The 27,245-nt window shown below is 38.0% G+C and overlaps 1 protein-coding gene across 2 annotated transcripts in view; it reads left to right on the plus strand.

The window, feature by feature from the left end:
• LOC137237842 (venom allergen 5) overlaps positions 1-19,819 on the plus strand; it is a 71,509-nt gene extending 51,690 nt beyond the window's left edge. The window contains exons 3-6 of one of the 2 annotated variants that reach the window (XM_067762087.1): positions 10,429-10,589; positions 15,280-15,377; positions 17,409-17,546; positions 17,656-17,996. In XM_067762087.1, the coding sequence (XP_067618188.1) occupies positions 10,429-10,589; positions 15,280-15,377; positions 17,409-17,546; positions 17,656-17,854 (596 nt within the window). In that variant the 3' untranslated portion in view covers positions 17,855-17,996. Of the gene's footprint in view, positions 1-10,428; positions 10,590-15,279; positions 15,378-17,408 lie in introns of both variants that reach the window. The other variant, XM_067762086.1, reaches the window with a different exon arrangement.
• Positions 19,820-27,245: the final 7,426 nt, after the last annotated feature.

Below are 27,245 nucleotides of genomic sequence, written 5' to 3' on the forward strand. Positions count from 1 at the left end.
ATAATTTTGTTGTCATAATATTAACATTATACTCACATATGTACATTATTTGATATGTATAAACCAGAGATCGCAAATAACAGTTACCATAACCGATGTTTTCAATTCAAACAGTTATTTATTGACCAGTCTTTAAATAACAGTTAAATGCTGGTTTCGGTTTCTCAGAGAGAACAACCATTTGGCAAGCAAAATAAAGAGATTTGGTCTGTGAACCATAACATCTCATTAGCGAAAAAAAAATCACGTTCTGTTAGGTCATATGTTATATAGGATTCAGTAACTAGGACCAGGACTATAGTTTCTCGAATGTTACGACGCAAAATCTGAATCTGAGTAAAAAAAGTCCCGGCACTTCAAATTTTGAGATATTCGAAACTAGAAGCGCTAAAAATACCTTTTAGTTGAATAATTTGAAGTCAGGCCTCTTCGAGATATTTTTTTTTGTTTTTTAAGATTATTAATTCTTCTGTTAAAACCACTCTACTACTTTTCATCAAGTTCTAAGTTTTAGGAATTTTTTTTCGCTTATGATACATCGTCTATTGAATTTACTGAGTGTAGTAAATTCGTCAATGTGTTGCACCTTATTCAAAAAACATAAAAAATTCATACAAGCTTAGTTTTGCGACAATCTCCGGTGCCCGACACCGACAATTCAGATACCAAAAATGCTACGAGGCAAAAAATCCTAGTGCTTGTATGCTTGAGCAGAGACGGCACGAATTTTTCGATGCACAAAGAATAAATAAATAAATAAATGTAAGGCGCGATAACCTCCGAAGAGATCTAAGGCCGAGCTTCTCTTCCAATTTGCGTCGTGCTCCTCTTGATTTTTCCCTACAAATTGGCCGGACGGGACCTACATGTTTTATGCCGACTCCGAACGGCATCTGCAAGGCAGATGAGTTTTCACTGAGAGCTTTTCATGGCAGAAATACAATCGGAGCGCTTGCCAAACACTGCCGAGGGGCGACCCCGCTTAGAAAAATTTTCTTCTAATTGAAAAATCTTATTTCTAAAATTTTGATGTTGCTTTGCCCGGGAGTTGAACCCAGGGCATACGGTGTGATAGGCGGAGCACGCTACCATCACACCACGGAGGCCGCCGCACAAAGAATAGGAAACGAAAAAAAGGAGAGCCAAGAATAAAATAATATAGGGGAAAGGAAAGGAAAGATGAAGTGTTACCGGTTTGTTTTGGATAATATAATTTATCGACGAGATATCTGTTAATTATCTATTTGTTATCGGCTTTCTATCGTCGTTTTATCGACGAGTTATGGAAAAGTTATCGATTTGTTATCTTAAATAGACACTTTATGGAATTTTCGTCGATAAAGTAATAATTTTTCTCGAAAAGTTACGGGCCTACTATTTCTTAAACGGGTTTATTTAGCTTGACTTGTCAGGCCGGCCGGCCGGCCGCACGGCCGTTGTGAACGAACTTTGTTATTCAAATTTAAGTAACTTCCCGATAAGCTACAAGCTTGAAACTTGGAATATAGTTCAGAACCCGATGTCAATGCAATAATAATAAAAACCTCCGATAGGTGGCGCATGGATCGAAATATTTCAAAAAATAGTATTTGTGGTCCGATTTGGCTCATATTTGGAACACATAATACATACAAGAATAGAAAGAGACCTATGAAGAAAAATCGCCGCTAGATGCCACAAGGATCGAGATATTCAAAAAATCTTATTTGTGGTCCGATATGGCTAATATTTGGAATACATAATACATACATGAATGGAAAACGGCCTGTGAAAAAATCGCCGCTAGGTGGCGCAAGGATCGATATATTCAAAAAAATCGTATTTGTGGTCCGATTTGGTCCATATTTGGAACACATAATACATACATGAATAGAAAGCGACCTTGCGATTGGGCTCATATTTGGAACAAATATTACATACAGTCCGGTGGAAGTGACAGTAAAATATTTTGGAGTTCGAGGAGGAACAATCATACGTGGCGCACAGTCGAGTAAAGTCTTTGGGAGGATTATGTATTGAGCACTTAGATTGTAACAAATTGTCAGGAAAGAGTCCGTGTAATAATGAGTCGCTAAATGAACTAAATAGAAAGAGAAATAATAGCAATTAAATAAAGACTAAAAACTTGAAAATAAAATAATTAAAAAAAAAAAAAAATATTTAAGTTAAACGGTTTTACTGAAAACAATACTTACATGAAGTAATAATCAGCCCTATTCTGCATTTCGACTTGGATTGGAATTTTTTCGATTTGGCAATTTTGGTATTCTGTGTTCCAATCTCTTTCGATCCAACTTCGAATCGTTCGATTTTTTGTATTCTGCATTTCGATCGTAGTTCCGTTTTTCTAAGTTGCAAATTAGTTGGCGGAAAAATGTTTTCTTTTTATTTTTTTATTAATTTATAACAGAATTTTAACAAAAATGTAAGTAAAACTTGTTAAGAAACGTAGAAGGCTTGATGATGATTGTTTTTTATATGTTTCCAGGTCAAAAACAACATGTCGATGTCGAAGTCCTTGGACGTATTTGCGCCGCAAAAGTATCTAACACATACTTGAAAGCATACTTGTTAAGTCGAAAGTTATTTTTGAACCTAAATAAGAAAATAAGTCATTAAAATATACCACTTTTAAGTTCAATTTCTTACAATTCGTCACTCATCTCAAATGGATTACACAAATCCCGCAATATTTGCCTTTCCATTCTCGCCTGGCAATTTTCGTATGTGTTGCTTTCCAACTCCATAAATAATGCCGCGGCTATTGATTCCATTATAATAGACAGCTATAATTTGTGTCTGTTCGTTGGGTCCAGATATATGCCAAAGCAAGCTGCCGGAGTAGAGGAAGGTGAAGCGAAAACGTAAACAATCCTTGCGGAAAGAATAAATAAATCTTCATAAAGTATTTTAGGGCAGTGCAATGAAATTAGCATCCTTATAATTCAGAAAATGTCAACTATATTCGTACAGGAATCCGTTTTAACAAAACTTGGTGGCCACGGCAGGGAATTGGCCAAAAGAACGACAAAAACACACTTACAATTATGAAAGCACTTGACTCAAAAAAATATAACACGGCGGCAATATATTCTATTGCTTTTTTTTTGTACAAAATGGCGTGGATAATAAAATATAAACGTTTTTCAGTATTTTTTACAAATTTTCTTTAATTTATTTTGTTCCAATGTTCACACATTCCGTACCAACAGCTGATTTCGAAAAATCATTTGCTCTTCCTCTTCTCTTTACAATTCCGTCGTAATGCAGAATACCAAACTTCGATTGAAGCGGAGCGTAGAACGGGAACGTAATCGAAATGCAGAATAGGGGTGAATAATACTGAAAGCTAGAAAAGTTAGGTAGGTCCTAGGTAATAGTTATCACACTCCTCATAAATCTAGGGCGTTGATCAGACAATTAAATAAAAGCGTTGGACGCGTAAAATTTCTATCGATAGCCATAAGTAAAACCAACTGAACCTTAATCGGGTTATGCTACGCCCCATATTTTTAGAAATCGCGCGATAGGGGGTCTGAAACCTCGTTTAATTTCGAACGGCTCGGGGAGAACCTTTCCAATTCTGACTGAGCTGATGGTGTTGCTCAAAGTAATTTTACACAGCCGAATAAGTTTTGCAAGGAAACCAAATTCAGACATAGCTGCGTACAGGCAGCTCCTCCTCATGCTGTTGAAGGCGGCTTTAAATCGTCTTGGCACATAATCAAAATCTGGTCGGTGGTAGATTTACCAGGTCTGAAGCTGAACTGATAAGGGTCAATTAGTCGATTCATATTGGGCTTCAATATTTCACACAAAATGCTTGACAAGATATGCGATATTAAGAAGGCTTATTCCGCAATAGTTGGCGCAGTTTGTGGTATCCCATTTCTTGTGGACTGCGCAAAGAACACTTAAAATCCAATCGTCGGGCATGCACTCGTTCGACCATATTTTCACCCCTATCATGCATTCCGACTTGGATTGAAATTTTCTCCGTTTGGCAACTTTGGTATCATGCGTTCCGTTTCCGTCCGCAGGAAGATGTGCAGGCTCCAAATTGTAAGAAAATTGTCTACTTTTACGTGCAATTACTTACAGCCCGTCGATCATCTGGAAGGGATCGCACATAACTCGCAATCTTCTCCTTTCAATTCTCACCACAGCATTCTGAGATGCGCTGCTCCCCTCCTCAACCAGTAATATCGCCGCGGATAAGGATTCCATACTTACGTTTAATAAAAATAATAACAATATAAAAATTTTACTTTTATTTATTTTCTTTGAACAACACTAATTTGTGTATTTTTGCTTTGTTATGTTCCAGTTTCATATATTTCAAGGCAAACAGCTGATTTCGAAAGAGTTATAGCTCTTCCTCTTCTTCTTTCAATCCAATTGCAACGCATGATACCTACTTTCGACTCCGGCGGAGCGTAGAGCGGGAACGTAATCGAAATGCATGATAGGGGTGTTTAATTATTTTATTTAGTTGGTTATTTTCTCCGTTTGGCAACTTTGGTATCATGCGTTCCGTTTCCGTCCGCAGGAAGATGTGCAGGCTCCAAATTGTAAGAAAATTGTCTACTTTTACGTGCAATTACTTACAGCCCGTCGATCATCTGGAAGGGATCGCACATAACTCGCAATGTTCTCCTTTCAATTCTCACCACAGCATTCTGAGATGCGCTGCTCCCCTCCTCAACCAGTAATATCGCCGCGGATAAGGATTCCATACTTACGTTTAATAAAAATAATAACAATATAAAAATTTTACTTTTATTTATTTTCTTTGAACAACACTAATTTGTGTATTTTTGCTTTGTTATGTTCCAGTTTCATATATTTCAAGGCAAACAGCTGATTTCGAAAGAGTTATAGCTCTTCCTCTTCTTCTTTCAATCCAATTGCAACGCATGATACCTACTTTCGACTCCGGCGGAGCGTAGAGCGGGAACGTAATCGAAATGCATGATAGGGGTGTTTAATTATTTTATTTAGTTGGTTATTTTACATTTCTTTCGGTTGCAACGCGGTATTGTTCATAGTACAAATTTTTTCCTCGGCGGCAGTACGAAGCTCTTTAGAGATATACTCCCATTGTTCCTGCATTCCGTCGGGCTGCCTTGTGCTCTCAGAGTGCTCGTGTGAGAATCGAGTTGCGATATAATTGTCAGTCTGTTGCGATTGCAGCCTTTCGACGTCTAACGTATTTTGGCTGCGACGATACAGTGATTTGAGTCCATTCTAGTTTCTCGAATCGTATGTATATCTAAAAACAATGGTAGTAGTTGGTTACATGTATTTATTATAGAAGGATAGCAGGTGCAACCAGGGTCCCATTACAATTTTAAACAATTTTCTAAATAGGCCAAAAAAAGGACGTCTAACTCATCAGTGAAAAAAGGGTGCATGATTTTAAGTAACGTTGTATTTAGTAACGGTTGCTTTAATAATAATAAACCCAACGGATTAATACCCTCCAAAGCCCGCCCAACCGACACGAGGGGCGCATTCGCATGACGCACGGATTTCTTTTTGTTTTAGCCGAGTGGTTGATAGGCGGAGGTTTGTTAAGCATCGATATCTAAAACTGCACAGCTACAGAATAAAAATCATCAGCTGAGTATTATATACATAACAGTTGAAAATTATACATATAGTAAATTGTTAAATAAGTTAACGATTTAGCATATAGAGATTTTTATTTTTTTAATTTTTTTATTTTTATTTTGTTACGAGTTAAGATAGGATAGGACAGTTTTCCTTATAGTAAAAAGCGAATCCGTTTTATCAAATGAATTCGAGTGAGAGTTAAAATCATGACACAAACACCGGAAAGGTTCATTTAATTCGAAATTAGTTCTGCACTGCCTCAAAAGAAGAGGTTTGTAATGTCTTGACGCTCGTGATGGGATACTGAAGTTTACTTCGTTCAAAAGAAAAGGGCCAGAAATTAGTCCATTCAGTAGTTTAGCCATAAATAATACGCCTAGCATTTCTCTACGACTAGCAAGCGTTGGAAGATTGATAAGCTTTAACCGACTAGTATAGGGTGGAAGATTATATGCAGAGTCCCAATGAAAATTCTTTAAAGAAAAAAGTAAAAATCGGTATTGACTCAAGCCTATCTGCATGAACTTGATATCGCGTATTCCAGACTACTGATCCGTATTCTAGTATCGATCTAACTAATGTGGTAAAAAGAGCTTTGGTTACATAAGGGTCACTAAATTCTTTAGACCATCTCTTCACGAATGATATAACACCTCTAGCCTTATTGGCAGTAGTCATAATATGAAGGTTGAAACTAAGTTTAGCATCCATCGTGACTCCCAAGTCAACAAAATAATTTACAAGACAAAAATTATCAAGTACGTAAGAGGCTGCTGGCAAAGATCTCCGAGAGAGGCACATGAACTTACATTTATTGATGGCATTGAATTCGCGTTGCATCAAGCAAGTAAGCAGTTTAAATCCGCTTAAAGCAAGGGACGTTCTTCAATAGACGCATATGACCTAAAAAGTTTTACGTCATCAGCATACATTAAAATTTTGGAATATTTTATTATGGTACAAATATCATTAATAAATAGCAAGAACAGAATTGGACCGAGATGACTGCCCTGTGGGACGCCAGAGGGAACATTAATGACATCTCCAAGAGTATTTTTATACTCAGCTCAGCAGAGCTCACAGAGTATATTAACTTTGTTCGCATAACGGTAATCCGTAACGGCATAAACTAATCGAGATAGATATAGACTTCTATATATCAAAATGAAAAGAAAAAAGAAATTCATTTAGCCATGTCCGTTCGTCCCTCTGTCCGTCCGTCTGTAAACACGATAATTTGAGTAAATTTTGAGGTATCTTGATGAAATTTGGTACGTAGGTTCCTGGGCGCTCCTCTCAGATCGCTATTTGAAATGACCGAAATCGGACTACAACCACGCCCACTTTTTCGATATCGAAAATTTCGAAAATCCGAAAAAGTGCGATAATTCATTACTAAAGACGGGTAAAGCGATGAAACTTGGTAGGTGCGTTGACATCATGATGCAAAATAGAAAATTAGAAAAATTTTGGACAATGGGCGTGGCACCGCCAACTTTTAACATAAAGTAATTTAAAAGTTTTGCAAGCTGTAATTTGGCAGTCGTTGAAGATATCATGATGAAATTTGGCAGGCACGTTGCTCCTATTACTATATGTGCGCTAAATAAAAATTAGCAAAATCGGATGACGAACAAAAAATGTAAAATCTTTACAGTATATAAGTAAATTATGCCAACATTCAACTCCAGTAATGATATGGTGCAACCAAATACAAAAATAAAACAAAATTTCAAAATGGGCGTGGCTCCGCCCTTTTTCATTTAATTCGCTTAGAATACTTTTAAGGCCATAAGTCGAACTAAGATTTACCAATCCTTGTGAAATTCGGTGTGTGCATAGATTCTATGACGATAACTGTTTTCTGTGAAAATGGGCGAAATCGGTTGAAGCCACGCCTAGTTTTTATACACAGTCGACCGTCTGTCCTTCCGCTCGTCCGTTAACACGATAACTTGAGCAAAAATCGATATATCTTAACTAAACTTAGTTCACGTACTTATCTGAACCTACTTTATCTTGGTATAAAATATGGCCGAAATCCGACTACGACCACGCCCACTTTTGCGATATCGAAAATTACTAAAAATGAAAAAAATGCCATAATTCTGTACCAAATATGAAAAAAGAGAGACATGGTAATTGGATTGGTTTATTGACGCAAAATATAACTTTAGAAAAAACTTTGTAGAATGGGTCGATATCTCGAAAACGCCTTCACATATACAACTAAGGGCCACTCCCTTTGAAAACCCTCATTACTACCTTTAGTTTGGTACCCATATCGTACAAACACATATAAAGTCACCCCTGGTCCACCTTTATGGCGTTATCTCGAAAAGTCGTCCACCTATAGAACTAAGGCCCACTGCCTTTTAAATAATCATTAGCACCTTTCAGTTGATACCCATATCGTACAAACGCATTCTAGAGTCACCCTTTTCCACCTTTATGGCGATATCTCGAAAAGGTGTCCACCTATAGAACTAAGGCCCGCTCCCTTTTAAAATAGTCATTAACACCTTTCATTTTATACCCATATCGTCCAAACACATTCTAGTCACCCCTGGTCCACCCTTATTGCGATATCTCGCAAAGGTGTCCACCTATAGAACTAAGGCCCACTACGTTTTAAGTAATCATTAACACCTTCCATTTGATAGCCATATCGTACAACACACATTCTAGAGTCACCCCTGGTCCACCTTTATGGTGATATCCTGAAATTGCGTCCACCTATACAACTATGGCGCACTCCCTTTTAAAATACTCTTTAATACCTTCCATTTGAAACCAATTTCATACAAACACATTCCAGGGTTACCCTAGGTACATTTTGCTAAATGGTTATTTTCCCTTATTTTGTCTCCAAAGCTCTCAGCTGAGTATGTAATGTTCGGTTACACCCGAACTTAACCTTCCTTACTTGTTAAAGATACGAAGATATCCACTGACTGAGACCAGGTTGGAAGCCAAGTCGATCCAGCTTGTGGATAAGCAATGAATGGGAAACTTTGTCAAATGCTTTACTGAAATCAGTGTAAATAACATAGGTGTGAAGATTTTCTCTAAATCCATTAGAAACATGAGTTGTGAATTCAAGTAGGTTGGTAATGGTAGATTTGCCTTTACAGAATCCATGTTGAGAGTCTGCAATCAATGCAGAAATGGAAAATGTTATCTGATTGGTAACAATGGCTTCAAATACCTTTGGGATAGCAGACAATTTTTCAATTCCTCAATAATTTTCTACACATGACCTACTGCCGTTCTTGTGAAGGGGTAATAAATGTGTTCTGCGCATTTTTTGTGGGAATTAGGTCAGGACCGTATTTATAAGATTCCTTCAAGGTAGTTAAATATTGTAACGAATTTACTGCAAATCCTCTTATTTGCAACCTTCTGCTAAGTTCACTAAACTGTTGAATAAATAACTCCAATATTAAATAATGCAAAATGGCCTTTATTAATGTACTTCACAATAAATAACTCTACTATTGCCCGACAGGTAGCGTGCTTAATCGAAACTGCTTGTTGCGCCTCTACTGGTGTCGCCTTTTATACTCTCTGATTTCCTCGTTCGCATCTTCTAGGCGCTTCCGTTTCCAGAAATTAGTTGGCCATCAGCTATCAAATTTCTCAGCTGTAACTACAGATGCACGATTTTATAGCTTCTCTCATTGCATACTTTCGGGAGTATCTCAGATATATGCATGTGGTTGTGCGTTGCTTCTCAGCTGCGTATAGGTACATATGTGTAGACATAATGTTTGATTCGTTTATGTAGATACAAGTGACTGTCTTCTTTATTGTTGTTGTGACTTCATTTACTTAGCATCAGATTAGGGATATGAGTATCACTTAGTGTCACACATACTCGTCACAATATGTAAGAACCTCTTCTGGAGATATTGATGGAATATTAATTGCGTTAAGTGAGTTAAGTTCATACGGGTATTCACTAGACAAAGAAGTAAATTCAGCGGAATAGTTAGATTTGAAAAATTGTGCAAATAAGTTAGCAATATCTTGATCGTCGCTAGAGAAATCATCACGGTATTTCATACCAAAAGGAAATCTTTTAACCTTACGTTTAGAGTTCACGAAATCATAGAAAGCTTCCGGATTGCAAGTTATTTTCTTTTTCATCGCACAGAGATAGGTATTGTAACACTTTTTATTTAATTCAAAATATTTATGACGCAAAAAAATTATATTAACAAAAAATATAAAAATAACTATGGTAATGTAAACTGCATATGATGAAAAACATTAATTATCATCTGCATACATATACATGGACAAATTTAATATTAAACACTTAAAATTATTCATTAAAACAACACGCAATAATACCTCAAATCCTCTGTTCCCAGCATGAAAAAATTGGAAAAAAACCATCACAGAAATGAAATCAAGCCTATGCAACAACAAAAACTCGTCAACGTTCATATACGCACAAATGTTATTACTTGGACATTCACGAAAGACACTTTTACAGACATGAACATTTTTTTTATCAAATCATTTTTATTTTTGTATAAATTATATTCAATAACAAAAGGTATAACACAAAAATTAATTGTAATAGCATCTTCTCTGAATACTTGTTTTGTTATTACTTCTTTGCACTAAATTTCCTTACTTCACCCCAGTAGATGAAATAATAAAATTATTCTTTTTTATTTCTATTTATTTCTTCCTATATTTTTGCTGTATTCGTTTGCTGTTGTTGTTGCTGTTCGCTGCTTGCTGTTGTTGTGCGCCAACGTTGGATCATCAACTTGCTTTAATTACAAAAATAATAAATAGATCGCTTCACGATGGGTCAAAATCTGGCAATAATTTGGAGCACAGCGCCATTAGATCCAACCGACGGCGATTTTCCGTCACGCATCCAAAGCTGGTTCAATGAAGTGCAAAAGTACTCATTTGGCGATGCTTGGTCACCTAAAACTGGTCATTATTCTCAGGTAAGCATAAGTGCTTGAAAATAATAAAAATAGCAATGTTGAATTGACTAGATTTTATTGCAAATCGGCTGGTGGACTGCTAAGTGAATTATCATCCCATCTCAGCTTTCGCTTTAAAATTGCTTTATTTCTGTTAAACTTTTAAAAAACGCCCTGAATTGGATTCAAAAATTAAGCTAGAATAGATTAGGTTAGATTTAACTGGTCGTTTTGTGAGGACCTCACACAGACTGAATAAGTCCATAGTGTTACCAGAAGTTTGTTTAACAACCAAACTAAAAAACTCCTCCCAAAAATCAGGACCTATGTTATAAAATAGCTCCGTTCTCTTGGGAAATACATAAGCTTCATATGACCTATGTCACTTGCTGCTTCTAGATCTGACAGCTGTGCCACTTCTAACATCTGTAGTCTTAGCCTGGCAAGCGCAGGGCACGAGCACAAAATGTGTGGTGCCTTCCAAGGCAGTCGGTTCTACGTTCCGGAGTGACTCGGGATTTTTCCTGACCAAGTACTGTCATTTCAGTGTAACCCCATTTAATTTGTTGTGTCGCTCTCACAAATTGTTATCCTCCCAGCAGCTCCTCACGGCGGGACTGCGCCTTAACGAACCCAATCCGGGCCCGTCACCTGACCTCGGTCCGGAGAAATGGTTTTGCTGCGTTTGCGGAAAATAATATTTTTAGGACGGTCATACTCTTGTCAGTGTGTCACGTGCAAGGGATGGTGCATCGGACAGGTTTTTCTGGGCTAGATCCCAAAACCAGACGTCCTCGTAACTTTTACAAATCTTTTGTGGCTCCTTGCTGTCCACGCCCAAGGGCGTCGCGTAGTCTGCTGCTCAGCAAACCACAACAAGTACCCGCTGCTGCTCGCGCTGCTGGCACCACCAGCTCATACGGCCGCTCCCACTCATAACTACAATCTCCGTAGTAGAGTGGGTAGCAATGCCGAGCATCATGCAGCTCTGCCTTGGGCGGTGCCACTTTCCTAGATGTTCTGGTCTCCGCGACGGAATCCCCCCGACGGGCTTCATTGCGCCATGTTGCCAGGCCGCAAACCCAAATACAGCGGGTACCCCAATGCTTACCCAGGGACGTCCAATCCCAGGACCACAACAGCAATTGCGTCCTAGCCTTTCACAACCCAGGCGCAGTAACCCGTCACTTAGTCCTTGAGTGACGACGTCTCCCCCGCTGCACTTCAGAATTCTGCAGTTAACCTGTAAAGGATTAACTGGCAAGACAACGGAGATAATTGATTTCATGAAGCGGTACAACATCCGCGTTGCTGCGCTTCAAGAGACTAAACTCACAGCAAGATGTGCTCTGCAGACCTGTTCTGGGTATAATGTCCACAGAAAAGATCGCGAGAGCGGAAATGGAGGTGGTCTCGCGTTTATCATACACCAATTGGAATCCGGCCACCTGCCTATACTTATTTCGCTCGAGTGTACCGCCGACCTCATCGTCACCGAAAAACGCACTTTCATTAACTTTAAAAAGGGAAGTGGGATGAATATAAATCCTTTACAGACAGTAGCTTTGCTGTCCTCCCTAACCCGATTGATGCTCACCAAGGAGACGTGCTTTCCGCAAGGTCATAGAATCCGCCTCGGCTGGCTTTATTCCCGCCGGAAGAACTCCCGAAATTCGGCCTCATTTTCCGGCCACAAATTTAGCGAGAACGTGACCTTATAACGACAGCTCGATCCCGGCGACCCCCAAATAAGGGATATAAACCAACGCATCATATTGCTTGTAGATGAACACAAGCGGGCGAAATGGGAGGAGCATCTAAGTCGTTGTAACCTTTCTGCCGGTGTGGGTAGGCCTTGGTACACCGTAAAGTCCCTATCGAATTCGTCCAAGCACAACGACAAAATTTCCATCGCCTTTGGCGATAAAGTGCTGTCGGATGCGAAAAAATGCGCGAGCGCTTTTCGCCGACAATATGTAATGCATTCTACTGTTGACAAAGTTAGACGGAGGGCCAACAGATACGCACATAAACATAAGTTCAGCGCGTCCCCAATTACCATCACCACCAAAGATGTTGAGGATGCCATCGGTCAAGCTAAACCATCTAAAGCAGTGGGCCGAGACGCCATAGCCATGCCGGTGCTTAAAAGCCTAGGAAAATAGGGTTTGAAATATTTAGTACATGTCTTCAACTTGTCTCTGTCCACCTTTGTCATTCCCGAAAAATGGAAAATGGTCAAGGTGGTCCGGCTACTAAAGCCTGGGAAACCAGCTAACATAGGATATTCATATCGCCTCATATCTCTCCTATCGCCAGTAGCCAATACGCTCGAAGTCATTTTGCTCCCCTATTTCAAAGCAAATTTGCATAGCACCACCACCGCGCTAAATGCCATTATCCCCCGGATAAATTGCGGTTTAAATCAAAACCCCCACCATAGAACAGTACTCGTTGCGCTAGACCTATCAAAAGCTTTTGATACGGTCAACCATGGCACGTTACTGCAAGACCTGGAAGGGTCTACCCTTCTCCCATGTCGTAAAAGGTGGCCGGAAAATTATCTGGGTGGCCGGCGAACAGGAAGAATTAAATAAGGGGTGACACAGGGTGGTGTCCTATTCCCACTTTTGTTTAACTTCTACATATCAAAGCTACATTCGCCACCAGAAGGAGTTACTTTCCTTTCCTACACCGATAACTGCACTATAATGGCCACAGACCAGGCCCACGAATCGATGAGCTTTGCAACAAAATAAACGGCTACCTCCCTGATCTCTCCAGTTTTTTCACCTCGCGAAACCTAACATTATCACCGACTAAATCATCGGCGACCTTATTTACAATATGGACGTCCAAAATGTGGACCATTTTGAACATCCACTTCAATGGCACTACGCTACCGACTGTCTCACACCCCCAAAGTCTTGGGTGTGACTTTCGATCTACATTTTGGTGAGCATGAAGCTGCAACTGTACCGAAAATTCAGAGCCGTAATAAAATCCTCAAATCTCTTGCTGGCAGTATTTGGGGAAAAGATAAAAGAACGCGCATTACCACTTACAAAGCAATTGGCCAGCCGATTGCTTGCTACGCGCCCCCGATATGGTCGCCAAGCCTAAAGACTACTCACTGGAAGAAGCTACAGGCCTGCCAAAATACTGTACTCAGAACCGCCACAGGTTGTCTTCTTATGTTCCCAGAACACCATATACATAATGAGGCGAAGATACTCCCCATCAGGGAGAAAAATGAAATGCTAACCAAACAGTTCCTGTTGTATACCCAGAAACCTGGGCATCCAAACGGGCATTTGATTGATGAGCCAACACCCCCCACGGGCTTAAGTAGTCATCTCCGTGAGCACTATGAGGAAATAAAGCACCTGAGAAGACAGCCGTATGAAGCCAAAAAACACAAGCAGGTCCTCAATGAACTCCACAAACAGGCGTCGGACCTTTATGTTAGGAATTGCCCGGTGAATCCTGTGCTCAAAGAACAATACCCTAAAATTGTAGAAGAGGAACGCACACTCTCTAGGGAAACGCGAGTCACTCTAGCTCAACTTCGATCTGGATACTGTAACAGGTTAAACTCTTACCTATCCAGAATCAACCCCGACATACAAAATTTATGCCCTGCTTGCAATGTGTCCCCACATAACACCAACCATCTCCTCAATTGTAATGTGGAACCAAAGCCTCCAACACCCCTCTAATTATGGACCTCCCCTGTTGAAACAGCAAGTTTCCTTGGGCTCCCGTTAGAGGATATTGATGACAATTTGTGATCGGTCACACCTATTGGATGGGGCGAAGCACTGCTACAACAACAAAAAGCACAAAATGTGCTCAACCGTTTCCTTCTTCAACCTGCGTTTTCTACATCTGCTATCATTAACAAGACAGAATTTAAAAGCACGTGACCCCAGAAGGCAATGCCAGTCAGAATACTTTCCACGAGTCTCCAGTCCTATCGTTTTAATGATAAGGGTAACGTTGTTAGTCTAAGTTTGTAAGACCTACACATGATCACCGACACATGACAGCGCCGTGCTTGGGTTCACACCTTTCCCGCTTTATCGATCATGTGCAATTCTCGCCTTCTCTTAATCTCGCTCAATCTAACTGGGACATGTACGGTGCAAGCTTCTAGGGATCTAGATGTATGCTTCTCCCTATTCCGATTCTTTGCAGCGATTGCTTGCACCCTACCACTATTTTAGATACTGATCTATTAGAGGTTATTGACTTAATTGCTGCTTGGCTGTCAATATAAAAGTTGACACGGCTGCAGTTTAAGATATTTGCTTCCAGTGTTTTTATTTGCTCTGGTTACGTCTACTATTCCGTCTGACAAACGGTACAGTGATCTAGCAGCTCGTAGGATCTTTTTTTTTTTTTGGATCAGCGCAGTAAACCGCAGACCCTACTCCCTTCAACTTTGGAGCCATCGGTATACACATGTGTCGGTTCGTGTCGCGTTTAGGCACTGAGGTAAGAACATTCTAACAGTCATGATGGAGTGAAGTTTTCTAAAACTCTAAAAGAAATTCAGGCGTCCGTATCCAAATATCTATAATTTCACCACAGCTGGGGAGATGGTAATGTGACAAGTCAAGAAAATCCAAATATATTGCAATATTTCTAGCAAATTTAAAACGATTAAAAGCAATTAATTTGTAATAATACCATTTTGTTTTTGTTTCAGCTGGTCTGGGGCGAAACGAGTTTGATTGGTTGTGGATATGCTGAATATAAAGATGCAACAAAATACAACAAGTTGTACGTTTGTAATTATGGACCAGGGTAAGTTTTGAGACTATGACTTTTGTGCTCTACTTCTTTTACATCTTGTAGTAGTGTTTTACCCCATCCGATGGGTGCAATCACTAAGAAACTATCATTGATATACTCTAACCGTAGTCCTAGGAAAGTTACAGCTTCATTTGGCCAAGAGAGATATGGGTGCTAGAGGCATTGGTTGCAAATTGCTATTGCAAATATGGGTGGTGTCATGTGGGTACACATTACATGCAGAGAACACATCAACTATGTCGGGACTCTTGCAGTAGCAAAATCGAAGATGTGCCAGAGTTACGCGCGGCCCCCGGTGAAGTCCGCTTACCTTCACTGCTAGTCTCGGATATAGGACACTGTTTACGATTTTTGGTCGAAATCGCTGAATTCTTCTGTGACCTTTTCTAGTAGTGCTTTCGGAAATGTCTCCTCACGTCCCTGAGAGGCGGGGTGTCCTTAATCATTTATGTTAGGATGCCCAGATTTTTAAGTATTTAACGGCAACGACCTCCAAAGTCGTCCGTCTATAAGGTATAAACTATATTTTTGCTTCCTTCCCAATCCCGGCTGGTGCTACTCAAGGGGAACGTGCTCGTTTTATTCCTACTGGAAGAATTCCGGAAATCTTGCAAAAGTCGATCGCTTGTGTGCTATGGGACTCCTATTTAGCTGCCGAACTTATAGGAAACACACTGGAAGGAGCTGCATGCCTGTTAAAACATCGCGCTCAGAACTGCCACGGGATGTGTTCTTATGCCGCCAGAACATCATCTACACACTGAGGTGGAAATACTTCCCATACAGGGGAGACGCGGAATGTTTGTTTAGCATTCCGGGATTGGGAAGGAAGCAAAAATATAGTTTATACCTTATAGACGGACGACTTTGCTGGTCGGATGCCAATGTTATCATCGGCTGCCAGGTGACGCAGTTGACAAGTCCTGTTCTAACGATGGTGACGTTTGGCGAACCACGAATATTTCCTAGCACACGTGTGGGGTGTTTCCGTTGACCGTGCAGCCTTTCGTGTCATATTTGATACACATCATCTCACCGGTGCTGTTATCTTATAGCTTGAAATGCCACAGTGATGGACATTGAAGTTGCATAAAATAATGCGATTTTCGCCAGCATTGATATCGGGGCGATATCCAATGAGGCAGCGAGTAAAAGGGGAGATGCAGATGTTTATGATTTTCAAAATCGCACCACTAGACAGATATTAGTTCAGGATGTTATCCTTGCGGCCAATGTCAGGATCAAATAGGTTATATTGCACAGAGTGATGTATGATAAATGTGAGACCGCCTTCTTTCAAGCCATCTTTTCTATTCACGATATAGCCGAAGCAAGTCTGCAAAGCAGATTTCGCCATAAGCTTCTTCGCTTGTTTTGCAAATATGTATGTAGATGTGGTACCGATTCATGAAGTCAACTATCTACCTATTATTCCCAGTTAGACCGTTGCCGTTTAACTGCAGTATCCTGATGTCCGACGGAGAAGACGCCGTGACTATTGGGTAGGATACGGGTGAGGATAGCTCGCATATGGTGTTGTGGCCCTGTAAATGCCGAAAGGCGCAAACTTCGGAGCACTCTAGAGCAGGAACCACAACGTACCTCAAAAGATTTACGTGGTCCACGAATGCTGAGATCTCTCTCAGGTGGCCCAATGGCCGTCCTAAATAAATTCTATCACGCAGCAGAACCTCTTCTCTGATCGAGGTTAGTTTCAACACCTTCTCGCAAAAGAGCAAGAGAGTATGGAACAGTCCGCCTACAAGGATGTGCACTGTGGATGACAACTTGTGGGGGAACGCAACGCATTACACTGAAATGACAGCCTTTGGTCGGGAAAAATCCGGAGTCGCTTCGGTGCATAGAATCGGCTGTTGCGTGAAGTGATTGCGATCTACATAGTGATAGCGAGATTAATTTCCCGGCTCGACACCAATTTTATATGAAAGTCAAGTTCATGATTAAGATAAAATGCAATTATCTTAACATAATCACTAAAATGTATCCCCTTTCTCATTTCAGTGGAAACGTCGTCGGTTATAATCCCTATGAAGTGGGTAAACCATCGTGTGCCACATATGGTCTCAGATCATCATCGAATTATCAAGGTTTATGCGCACCATCTGTAGCACCTGTAATAAGCGCCAATTCTATTGACACGTATGATTATAACACAATTAATAGCAACAACAACAACAAACAGCTAACTTATTCAACGCAAATCGCTACAACTTCATCCTCTCCTTCCTCTGTATATTTCCATCAACAGGCGACGAACACATTTGACCAACGTAAGACCCAATCAACAGCAACATACACGGCCTCTTTATACAACAATAAGGCGTATACAACACATCAACAGACCGATAGTGTTAACAAATACAAGAACAAATTTGAAACATATCGCCCGTCAACATCGGAATTTCAGAAATCCATACAGAAGCATACAATTTTACGAACATATTTAAGTAATCCAAATTTTAGTGGAGAACAATTGCAACAAGAGGCACAGCGACAATTGCAACAACAACAAGCTCGAACAAATGATGGCACCGATGTTGTTGTACCAGAAATTTATGTTTTTGATGCAGCTAATCAACAACAAACACAACAAACACAACAAACTACATTTGCAACACCACAGCCAGCTAAAAGAGGTTGGAGTTTATTAACGTGGCGTGGTTAGGGTTAATTAATTTATAAATACTTTTTTTATAAAATAGTACAGAGTTATATTCTTGCAGTATATTAGTTACTTTTGGCAGTCATATGCTATGCAGCCGCTAGATAATTATGTCAGACGAATTACTACTGTGTAGTATCGGATATAAATAGGTTGCTTCAGTATTTGTCAAAACATACCTAGGAAGCAACAAAGAAGGCTGCATTAGCGCTAAATATAAAATTACCATTCAAATTGTGAGATTTATTCCATAGAGTTTTCAAAGTTAATTTTAAGATTATTCATACATCTTAGAAAATAATGCAGAAGATTTGCATAGAACTTCATTAGAAAATAAGTAGCTCGAGCTAGTTAGATTTAAAAAATTTAACAAAACAATAATAATATGCGCCTAAAGTTTGTATAGATTTTTGAAAATTATAAACTTGAATAATGGATAAAAAATAATTTTTATTAAATGTGGTCTTAAAAAAAACAAACAAAACACCGTAATCGAACAAAATAAAGATTAGTGCAGCAAGCCTAGAATAGCCACTGCCACACATTCGCACTTTCCAGTCTCAGATTGTGTCCATGCTGACCGCATTTTGCAAATTTCTTATATTTTTTGTTTATCTACTTTCGAAATATGTGCTTCTTATATAAACCATTTAGTTAACATTGTTAATTTGCAGCTTGTTAGAGTTCGCTCAGTGGTTCATTGCAGTTGTCACCAAGTATGACACCAAAAACCAGGGACCCAAACTGTTATTCCGTTTAGAATAAAAGTCCATCAGCAAAAATTATTTCCAGGCTTTGAGTTTTTTCGTCCAAAAGAAATTATTAAATCAGGTTTTTTTTATTTTGTAAATCCGAAAATAAAAGTTAAATACGAGCTTTTATTTTTTAAGGACAGAACTAAAGTCCGGCCCTTTAACTATGGAACGGATCATCCAAATCATGTCTCAATTATATGGTTGGCTCATCTCATCAGCTGATTTTTTTTTATTTCATTGCATGGTCGATGGGATTGTCAAAAGGAGATGGCAAACTCAAACTGAAACCAACACATTGGCAACATTTTCTGTTAAGTTTTATGTTTCCATTCCATACCATTCGCACCAACACCAATACATAGATTTTGACAATTTGAACAGACATGTTTTGTTATTGTACAGATGAGCCAACCATATAGTTGAACCAAGGTTCAAGTTTAGATTTTTATTGCAAAACGTGGGTGAAATAAAAAATGTATCAAAATAGAATATTCAGATATGTGTTTGCTTTGTAAAACATGTGAAAATGATGTATTTCATTGGAAAACGTAAATTTTTTTTGTGGCTGAAAAACTTCATAAAAGTTGAAACTGTGCATTGAACACATTTTATAATTTTTTTAATATGAAAAACTAAAACGTCAATAAAACTACAGTAAAGACTGGGCAGGCTAAAATATGAGATTTTATGAATTTTATCAGTTAAAACTCTAAGTGGAGATATGCCATAAAGATCATTATACTTTCCTATCTTCCCATTCTTCTCTGTTTCTTTTTTATATCTTTCCTTTCGTTTAATTTCATCTCCTCCCCTTTCGTTTCTTTTCCTTTCCCCTCATTCGTTTCAAAAATGTCTAATCTAACTTGCGAATGTGAATACGGATTTTGCAAGTAATAAAATAATAAAATGTATGCTTAATTTAATGGATTTGTGAATGTGATTTATATTTGTGGAGATCATTTCAAAAACAATAAATTAATTAAATATTTTGTAAATTCGATTGTTTTTATTCAAGTAATAATAGAGTATCCGGGTAAAGCTCGGATGTCATAGGGCACCAGGGTACTTTTTGCCGTTTTAACTGACGACAGCGCTGAAACAAAAACGGTAGATTCAATTGACAAAAACAAATATTTAGTTAGCATTCTTTTCATCCATCCACCCATCCGCCTGTCCGTCAGTCTACCATCGTATGGATCACCCGTGCTTACGAGATAGCTGCACTTAAATTTTAGCATTGTATGTAGCCTTTTAAATTACGGAGATATCACATAATATATGTCTAAAGAAACGTGTTTTAGTATTTTTATAAAAAAAATGGTGATCAACATCATCAACCGAATAACATAGTTTTATACAGATATGCATACTAGACTGGGTCGATTTATTAACCGATATCGCGCCATCGATTTTTCGATAGGATTTGGGCTCAGGAAAAAAAGTTCCACTACGCATACCCAAAAAAATAATTTTTGAGCCTGCAAAATTTCAACGATTTTTTCGATTTTTTATGCATTTTTTCATTTTCAAGGCTCCAAATCATTTTTTATTTTTTCGTGTCAATTGGCAAATGCAAAATTGGTAAATGCAGTTTTTTGAAAAAAAAAAAAAAAAAATGTCTTTTATGAAGATTTAGAAGAATTTTGGTCGAAAAATCGATGGCGCGATATAGGTTCGTCCATTCAAATCGACCCAGGTAAATGCATACCCCATTTCGTTAATGTAGCTTCAGCTATTTAAAAATAACGCTACCATGCCATGCCTCTTTTTTCAGATCGATTCACTTCTACACAGGGTATCAATGTGCCAAATTTAAAGATAATATCTCTATTTGCTATTGAAGTATTGAGGAATTATATTTAAAAAATTATTACTTATTTTTTTTTACTTTGGTCGAACACATTCAAGGTTCCATGCCAGACAAAAAAATTCCACCAGGCGTAGTGACGAGCCCAGCGAAAATTACTAGGCTTTCATAAAAATGTGTTGCGTGATTCACTTCCTACATATTTGTGCAAATATATTCATTCCACATATCATCCATAACGTCTCAAAGAAATTGTACATATAACAATTAAATACGATGCTAGATATTGATCTTTGAAGTGGTGCATTAGCGGAGTGGGTGAACGCTTCAACGCTTCAACGCTTTCTCAGAGTTTGCTGGGTTCGAATCTTCTGTGTCGCTGAAATTTTTATCTCTTTCATTATATTTTTTTTTCTTTGATTAAAAAATAATTAATGTTCAAGAGGGAGGAATGGGCTACGGCTGGCTGACTTGCTGCTTAACTACGGTTTAGCTACTTTTACTACTACAACCAGCGATATTTACCAGGCTGTCATAAAAATGTGTACATCATTCTATCCATAAATATTCGTGGGAAATATATTCATTCCACACATTATCCAATAACGGTATCAAATATGGCAAGGATGGTTGCCAGCTTGGTGCATTTGGAGCAACAACAATCCCTTCCAACCCCCTTTCCGTTGGTCCTTTTTTCCATTTTGTCCTTTTTAAACAGTATCCTCGATTTTTGTACTCTTCGCACTTTTTCACTGAGGTACAAATATAAAACACTTAGGGCAAACTCCCCCAGCGGGTTAGGGGGGGTCAGAATATACCCGCGGTAGGTATGCCTGTCGTAAGAGGCGACTAAAATACCAGATTCAAGGGGCTGTGTAGCGCAAACCTGCAGGTTGCCAGCGCAACATATAGCTTCTCCAAACCCAATTGTCAACCTCACCTATCCGCGGCGAATCCTGTTTCACTAACAGACGAGGCTCTGGCGACCCTAAGCTCCTTATGGAACTTGGGGTTGGGGAGGGAGGGGATGACCTGAAGGTTTAATGTGGCCACATAAATCGTTCCCGAGATGGTCGGGCCAGCACCTTAATGGTGCTGTGGTACAGGAGCGTACCGGATCTGTATCCGGCAAAGGATCATCACATCGATAACACTCCCCAAAGCCTTCGGGGAGCAACCTTATCGCTACAACAACAACAACAACAACAACTTAGGGCAAACATATGTTCGTTAGTTGTTGATGAAACAACGGACTTATCAGAAAAAAAGCATTGTTTTGGTAGCTAGATATTTCGATCGGTTATCAAACACTTTTCGTAGTAGATTCTTGTCAAAGAATTAAAGAATTTTTTTTAAATGCACATGTGCCTCTTAGAAATTTGACAGGGCTCGTCACTGATGGAGCCATAACGATGGCCGGCAAGTTTAAGAATTGAAAACTAGATGAAAGAAGGAACTAATTTATTTTAAATAAAGTGTACATGCAACTCATATAAATCAAGATGAAGCATGCCGATATATGACGGCCACCGTAGTGTTGTGGGAGCGTGCTCCGCCGACCACACCGAAGAAAGTCTTTCTATGCGAGGTCGCCCCTCAGCAGTGATTTGGCAAACACTCCGAATGAATTTATGCCATGTAAAGCAGCTTTTCAGTGAAAACACGTGTACCTTGCAGATGCCGTTCGGAGTTTTCGTAAAATATGTAGGTCCTGTCTCGCCAATTTGCAGGAAAAATTTATACTGATAGATATTAAGAGTTTGTGAAGGAATATATCAACGTGCCATATAAAAAGTTATACTTTCAAAATTTTTTACAGAGAAGGTCTATATACATATGTAAAAGTTTTGAAAGTGTTACTTCTCGTTTGGCACGTCGATATTTAAATTTTCCGCGCAGACTTCAAAGCAGCTCAATGAGTTCAAGGATATTCTGAAAATTGTGGTGTCAAGCCACGTAAGATACTTGAAAACTAAATACTTTGACACGGAAATGCAAAAATACAAAAGAGATGTGATTTCGAAAGGTGTTTTTTTTAATTATTCCAGTTGTTGCTAGCAGAATCCCATTCAATAACAACGCTTTTAGCTTATTTTTCAAACCTTATTAAATGTAATGAAGATTCCCTTGTAAGGTTCTGTAAATGTGAGTTTTGAAATGCGCACTTTTCTTTCATACAAATTATATGGAAAAAAGTGTGCATTTCAAAACTCAAACTTACATAACCTGGGCCCTGGCATGGGATTTTTAACGTTTAAGGAAAAAGGTAAGCATCTATAAAAAAGCATTAACAAAAATGCTTCAAAAATTGCTAAGTCGCATTTGTCACGTAGTTCGGCATCAACAGAATGCAAATTTGTTTGCCGTGCCTTATTAAAACCTGACTGTGCTATACATTTTATTTTATTGCAATCAACAACATAATACTGAAACTAAGAGCTTTGTGAGCTTAATGAAGTCCACAACGTTTGGTTGGTAAAGAAGAATCCTATAAATGCGAAAATGTTATATTTAAAAGTACACTTTATTTTTGTTTGCGCAGTTTTAGTTAATGCAAAATTTCCTATCTATACTATAATAAATCTCTAGAAAATCGTGTCTGTACATCCAAGATTTCTAAAAAAAAAATGAGTGTACTTGACGTTTGGAATGTCGTAGAATCCATCGGCACCACTTTTTTCTGTTTGTCTGTTTGTCTGTATGATATCGATAATCCCGGAAACTAACGAATGGATTTTTATGAGACTTTCACAGATGGATAGCCTGTAATCCAGAAGGGAAACTAGAACTTTTTTCATTAAAATCGCGTGAGAAACAAAAAAGATATAGTTGTTTAAGCTATAATTAAGCTACTTTTAAGGATTTTTTTTTTTGAAAAACGAAGGAAAATGCACTTAGTTTCCAAACAAATATCAAAGAATGCCTTTGCAATTTTTTTTTTTTCAATTTCATATAAATTAAAAATCAAATTCATGAATAGATACAGTGGCGTACCAGAAAAATATTATTTTACGCTCCCATATTACGATAATCGGTTAAAATGAGGTTACCTAAAACCTTTAAATATGCGTACAATATGGGCATCAAACAATAGAGGAAGGTCACAGGTTTCATTTGAATTTTGTGATATTTCTATAAATTAATCGATAACTGAGTTATCGATGAAAATGTATTTGCTCCAAAATCTTTAAATTTACCTACAATATGAAATACTTTTAGCTAAGATTTTAAACCTTTTACACGCGTTAATCAGGGACTCAAACCTTTTGGTGCAATTCGGTTTATCTATTCGCTGACAGGTGGCGCAAAGTTTTCGTGTGTACTGCGATGCTTTGGTGGGTGTGCGATTGGTTGTCGTACACATACACTAAATAAAATTAAAAAAAAAATAAGGGCCACTTTAATATAAATACGCATCCCGAACAACGTCGGGTACCCTGCTAGTTCCCTAATAAGATTTCATGGAAACAACCTAAAATTTTTTATTTTACAACGAATATGACACTCTTGTGAATTGCCGAATTGTTTGTATACCAATAAAATAGAAATCTGGTTCTTTTTTTTGTTGATTCGGTCCTTTTCTCAATGAATTTTGTCCCATATAAAAATATGATGTGGCAACCGTAATGGCTGCGTGTGTAGTTCGTCTCAAGAAAATTTTGCTTAGGACGATTATATACGATGTTAGACACCACGTAAAAATTGACAACGAAGCACAGCTGTTAAATGGTAGAATACTTTCTTAAGAAGCGCAGGTTCTAGTGTCGTTTGTCGAATGATTTTTACTTACTTTTATCATATGCTTCTTTTTTCAGAAGAATTTTTTTTATTATTACGACTTGTCTGTTTTTCTGCGGCCCTAGTACTTTAAAACCAGCCAAACCCTTGTAAATTTCTTACCAAAAATTTTTTTTAAAAAAAAATCCAATTTTCCAATTTTCCTGCGCCCCTAAATTCACTCTGCTGCTTTCAAGAAACATACATACAAAGAAATGGAACTAACCAGGCCCTCATAAATATGTGCCCATCACCCGATCCACAAATATTAATGGAAAGTATACATTCCACTTATCTTCCCATAACGGGATCAGAAATGGCAAGTATGTGTTTGTGTACGATGCGCTTTAGCGTATTTGTGCCTATTAGCTTTACGTGCGAATATTGACCCCAGCTGAATAAGTGCTTATTTGGTCTAACTGTTGTGTGATCGGCTACTTTTGCGCAAATCGCTGGTTTGAATGCCACTTGCGGCGGACATTTTTATTATTTTTTCTTTTTTAATTGGCACTTGCTAGTTTTTCTGCGTCCCTGGCCATAGTACTTGTTTCTGTCGACTGAAATTTTTCTGCGTGATTTGTTATTTTATTTTTTTATTGTTTTTTTTTTTAAATGCTTAAAATTTCTTTCTGCTCGCTTAGAAAAACTTTCAATCGGAAAACAAAAACCAACTAAGCGAGTAGAAATAAGCAAGGGAATCTATCTATACCAGGTGGTGGCAAAGCGAATACAACCCAATTCGCCGGGCAGAAGAATGTCAAATCAAAAGAAATGAGTATTCATTTCGATTAACTGACATTCCTTGTACCAAGGTGGAACTATGTTTATTAATTTTATATATATTCCGATTGGTTCTTCTTTAATATTAAATATATGTGTAAGTAGGCTTTCCAATCTATATTTTATGTGCGAATAAAACTAAATTATTCCACTGTTTTCCCAACGCTTCGCTAATATTTTTATTTTTAGCATCATCAGGGGAATATTTATTAATTTATCTGTTACAACAATATATAAAAATTATAAATTAGTTTTCAAAACAGACATGAAAAACAACAAAGAAAAATAATTTGGTGAATAGCTTAACATTTAACAAGATAAACTTACGTTATTTTGTCATTAAATCAAAACAGTTGTAAAAAACATTAAAAACATAAATCATCACAATATAATCATTACCATCTGACTATCATGGTAGCTTTGTCAATACTAAAAATTATTGTTTTGTAAACAAACAATGTAAGCGGCCGCTATGTTTTCCGTATCTTCGCGTTTATTGATCGTTTTTTCTCGTCTTTCCATAATTCTCAGGCTCTCAAGTGTATATCTTGTTGCTTCTCTCTTTTCCTTATCAATAATTTTCGTGTTGGTAAAGTCAGCTGAGTGTCCATTTGTTAATATATGCTGCGCTAGTGCTGTACTTGTTTTTTGTTTTCTGATGTCCGCTTCATGCTCGCCTAGTCTAACCGAAAGAGGTCGTTTTGTAGTACCAATATATATTTTTCTACATTCGTCGTTTTCATCGCCTTTGCATGTTACCTCGTATATAACATTGTTTTGTTGTTGGTGTTCTAAGGGATGCTTTGTTCTTGTATATATTGTGGACATGGTTTGGTTTGACCTGTAAGCTAGTACTGTGTTAGGTGTTTTTGCTATGCTGTGGTAAACATTTTCGGTGAGTCGTGGTATGTATGTTGCGCTGAAGAATTTCTTTTGTGTTTGTGGTTCCGAATTTGTTATTATTTGGTTGTGGCAGTTTCTTTTCATGAGCTCCTGGTCTATTAATTCGCGTATTAAACTTTTTGGATAATTATTTTTGCTTAGAATGTTGTTTAGTTTTTCTAAGTTTGTTTCGTGAAATTTATTGTGGCTTATGGCCAACACTTTACTTATAAGGTTCTTAGCCGTGTTAATTTTGTACTTTTTTGGTTGCGATGAAAGATAGTTTATCAACCGCCCGGATGAAGTGGGCTTCGCATACCAGTCAAGTAAAAGATTATGATTTTCCCTGTGTATGCAAACGCCCAGGAACGGAATTTTGGAATTCACTTCCATTTCCATCGTAAATTTTAATTTATTGTGGTACTTATTTAAAATTTTTAAAATTGTGTTCGCATCATTTCGTTTGATTACCGCGAAAATGTCATCCACGTATTTGCATATAAATTTGATGTTTACGTTGAATTGTTGTTTAAGCTCAGAAATTGTATTGTCTAGTATGTCGTCCATGATGATGTCCGCAATCGTGGGAGAAATGGGATTGCCCATGGGCATTCCAAAGGTTTGTGTGTATAAATCACCGTCAAACATAAAATAATTGTTTTCTTTCAAACAAAAATCTAAAATTTCGTGAAACTTCTTTTTTGGAATATTTGTATTATCTTTTATTTTGTCCCATTTATTTGTGATTATTTTTGAAGCTAACATTGTTGGTATATGTAAACAAAGAGATAGTATCGAAAGACACTAGAACTTCTTCTTCACACACTTGTATGTTTGTTAGCCTGTCTTTTAGAATAAATGAGTTTCTAATTATATTTGTCTGAAATCAACGGTTTTAAAATTTCGCCAATGTGTTTGGATAGTTTATAGCAGGGGACCATAACTGAAGAAGTAATCGGACGTAAAGGAATTTGTGGTTTGTGAATTTTCGGTAATCCGTAAATTCTTGGCGCAGCGGCTGCAGAACATACAAGCTGTTGTTTTTCCCTAAAGGTGATGTGTTTACTTTTGTACAGATCATCGACTATTTTGTTGTTTTTCTTTTGGAGAAAGTTTGTTGGGTCAATCCTTGTTTTTCTGTATGTGTATTTGTCTGAAAGGAGTTGGTTCATTTT

Source organism: Eurosta solidaginis, chromosome 1 (assembly GCF_040869045.1).
Source record: "Eurosta solidaginis isolate ZX-2024a chromosome 1, ASM4086904v1, whole genome shotgun sequence".
Taxonomy (NCBI): Eukaryota; Metazoa; Arthropoda; class Insecta; order Diptera; family Tephritidae; genus Eurosta; species Eurosta solidaginis.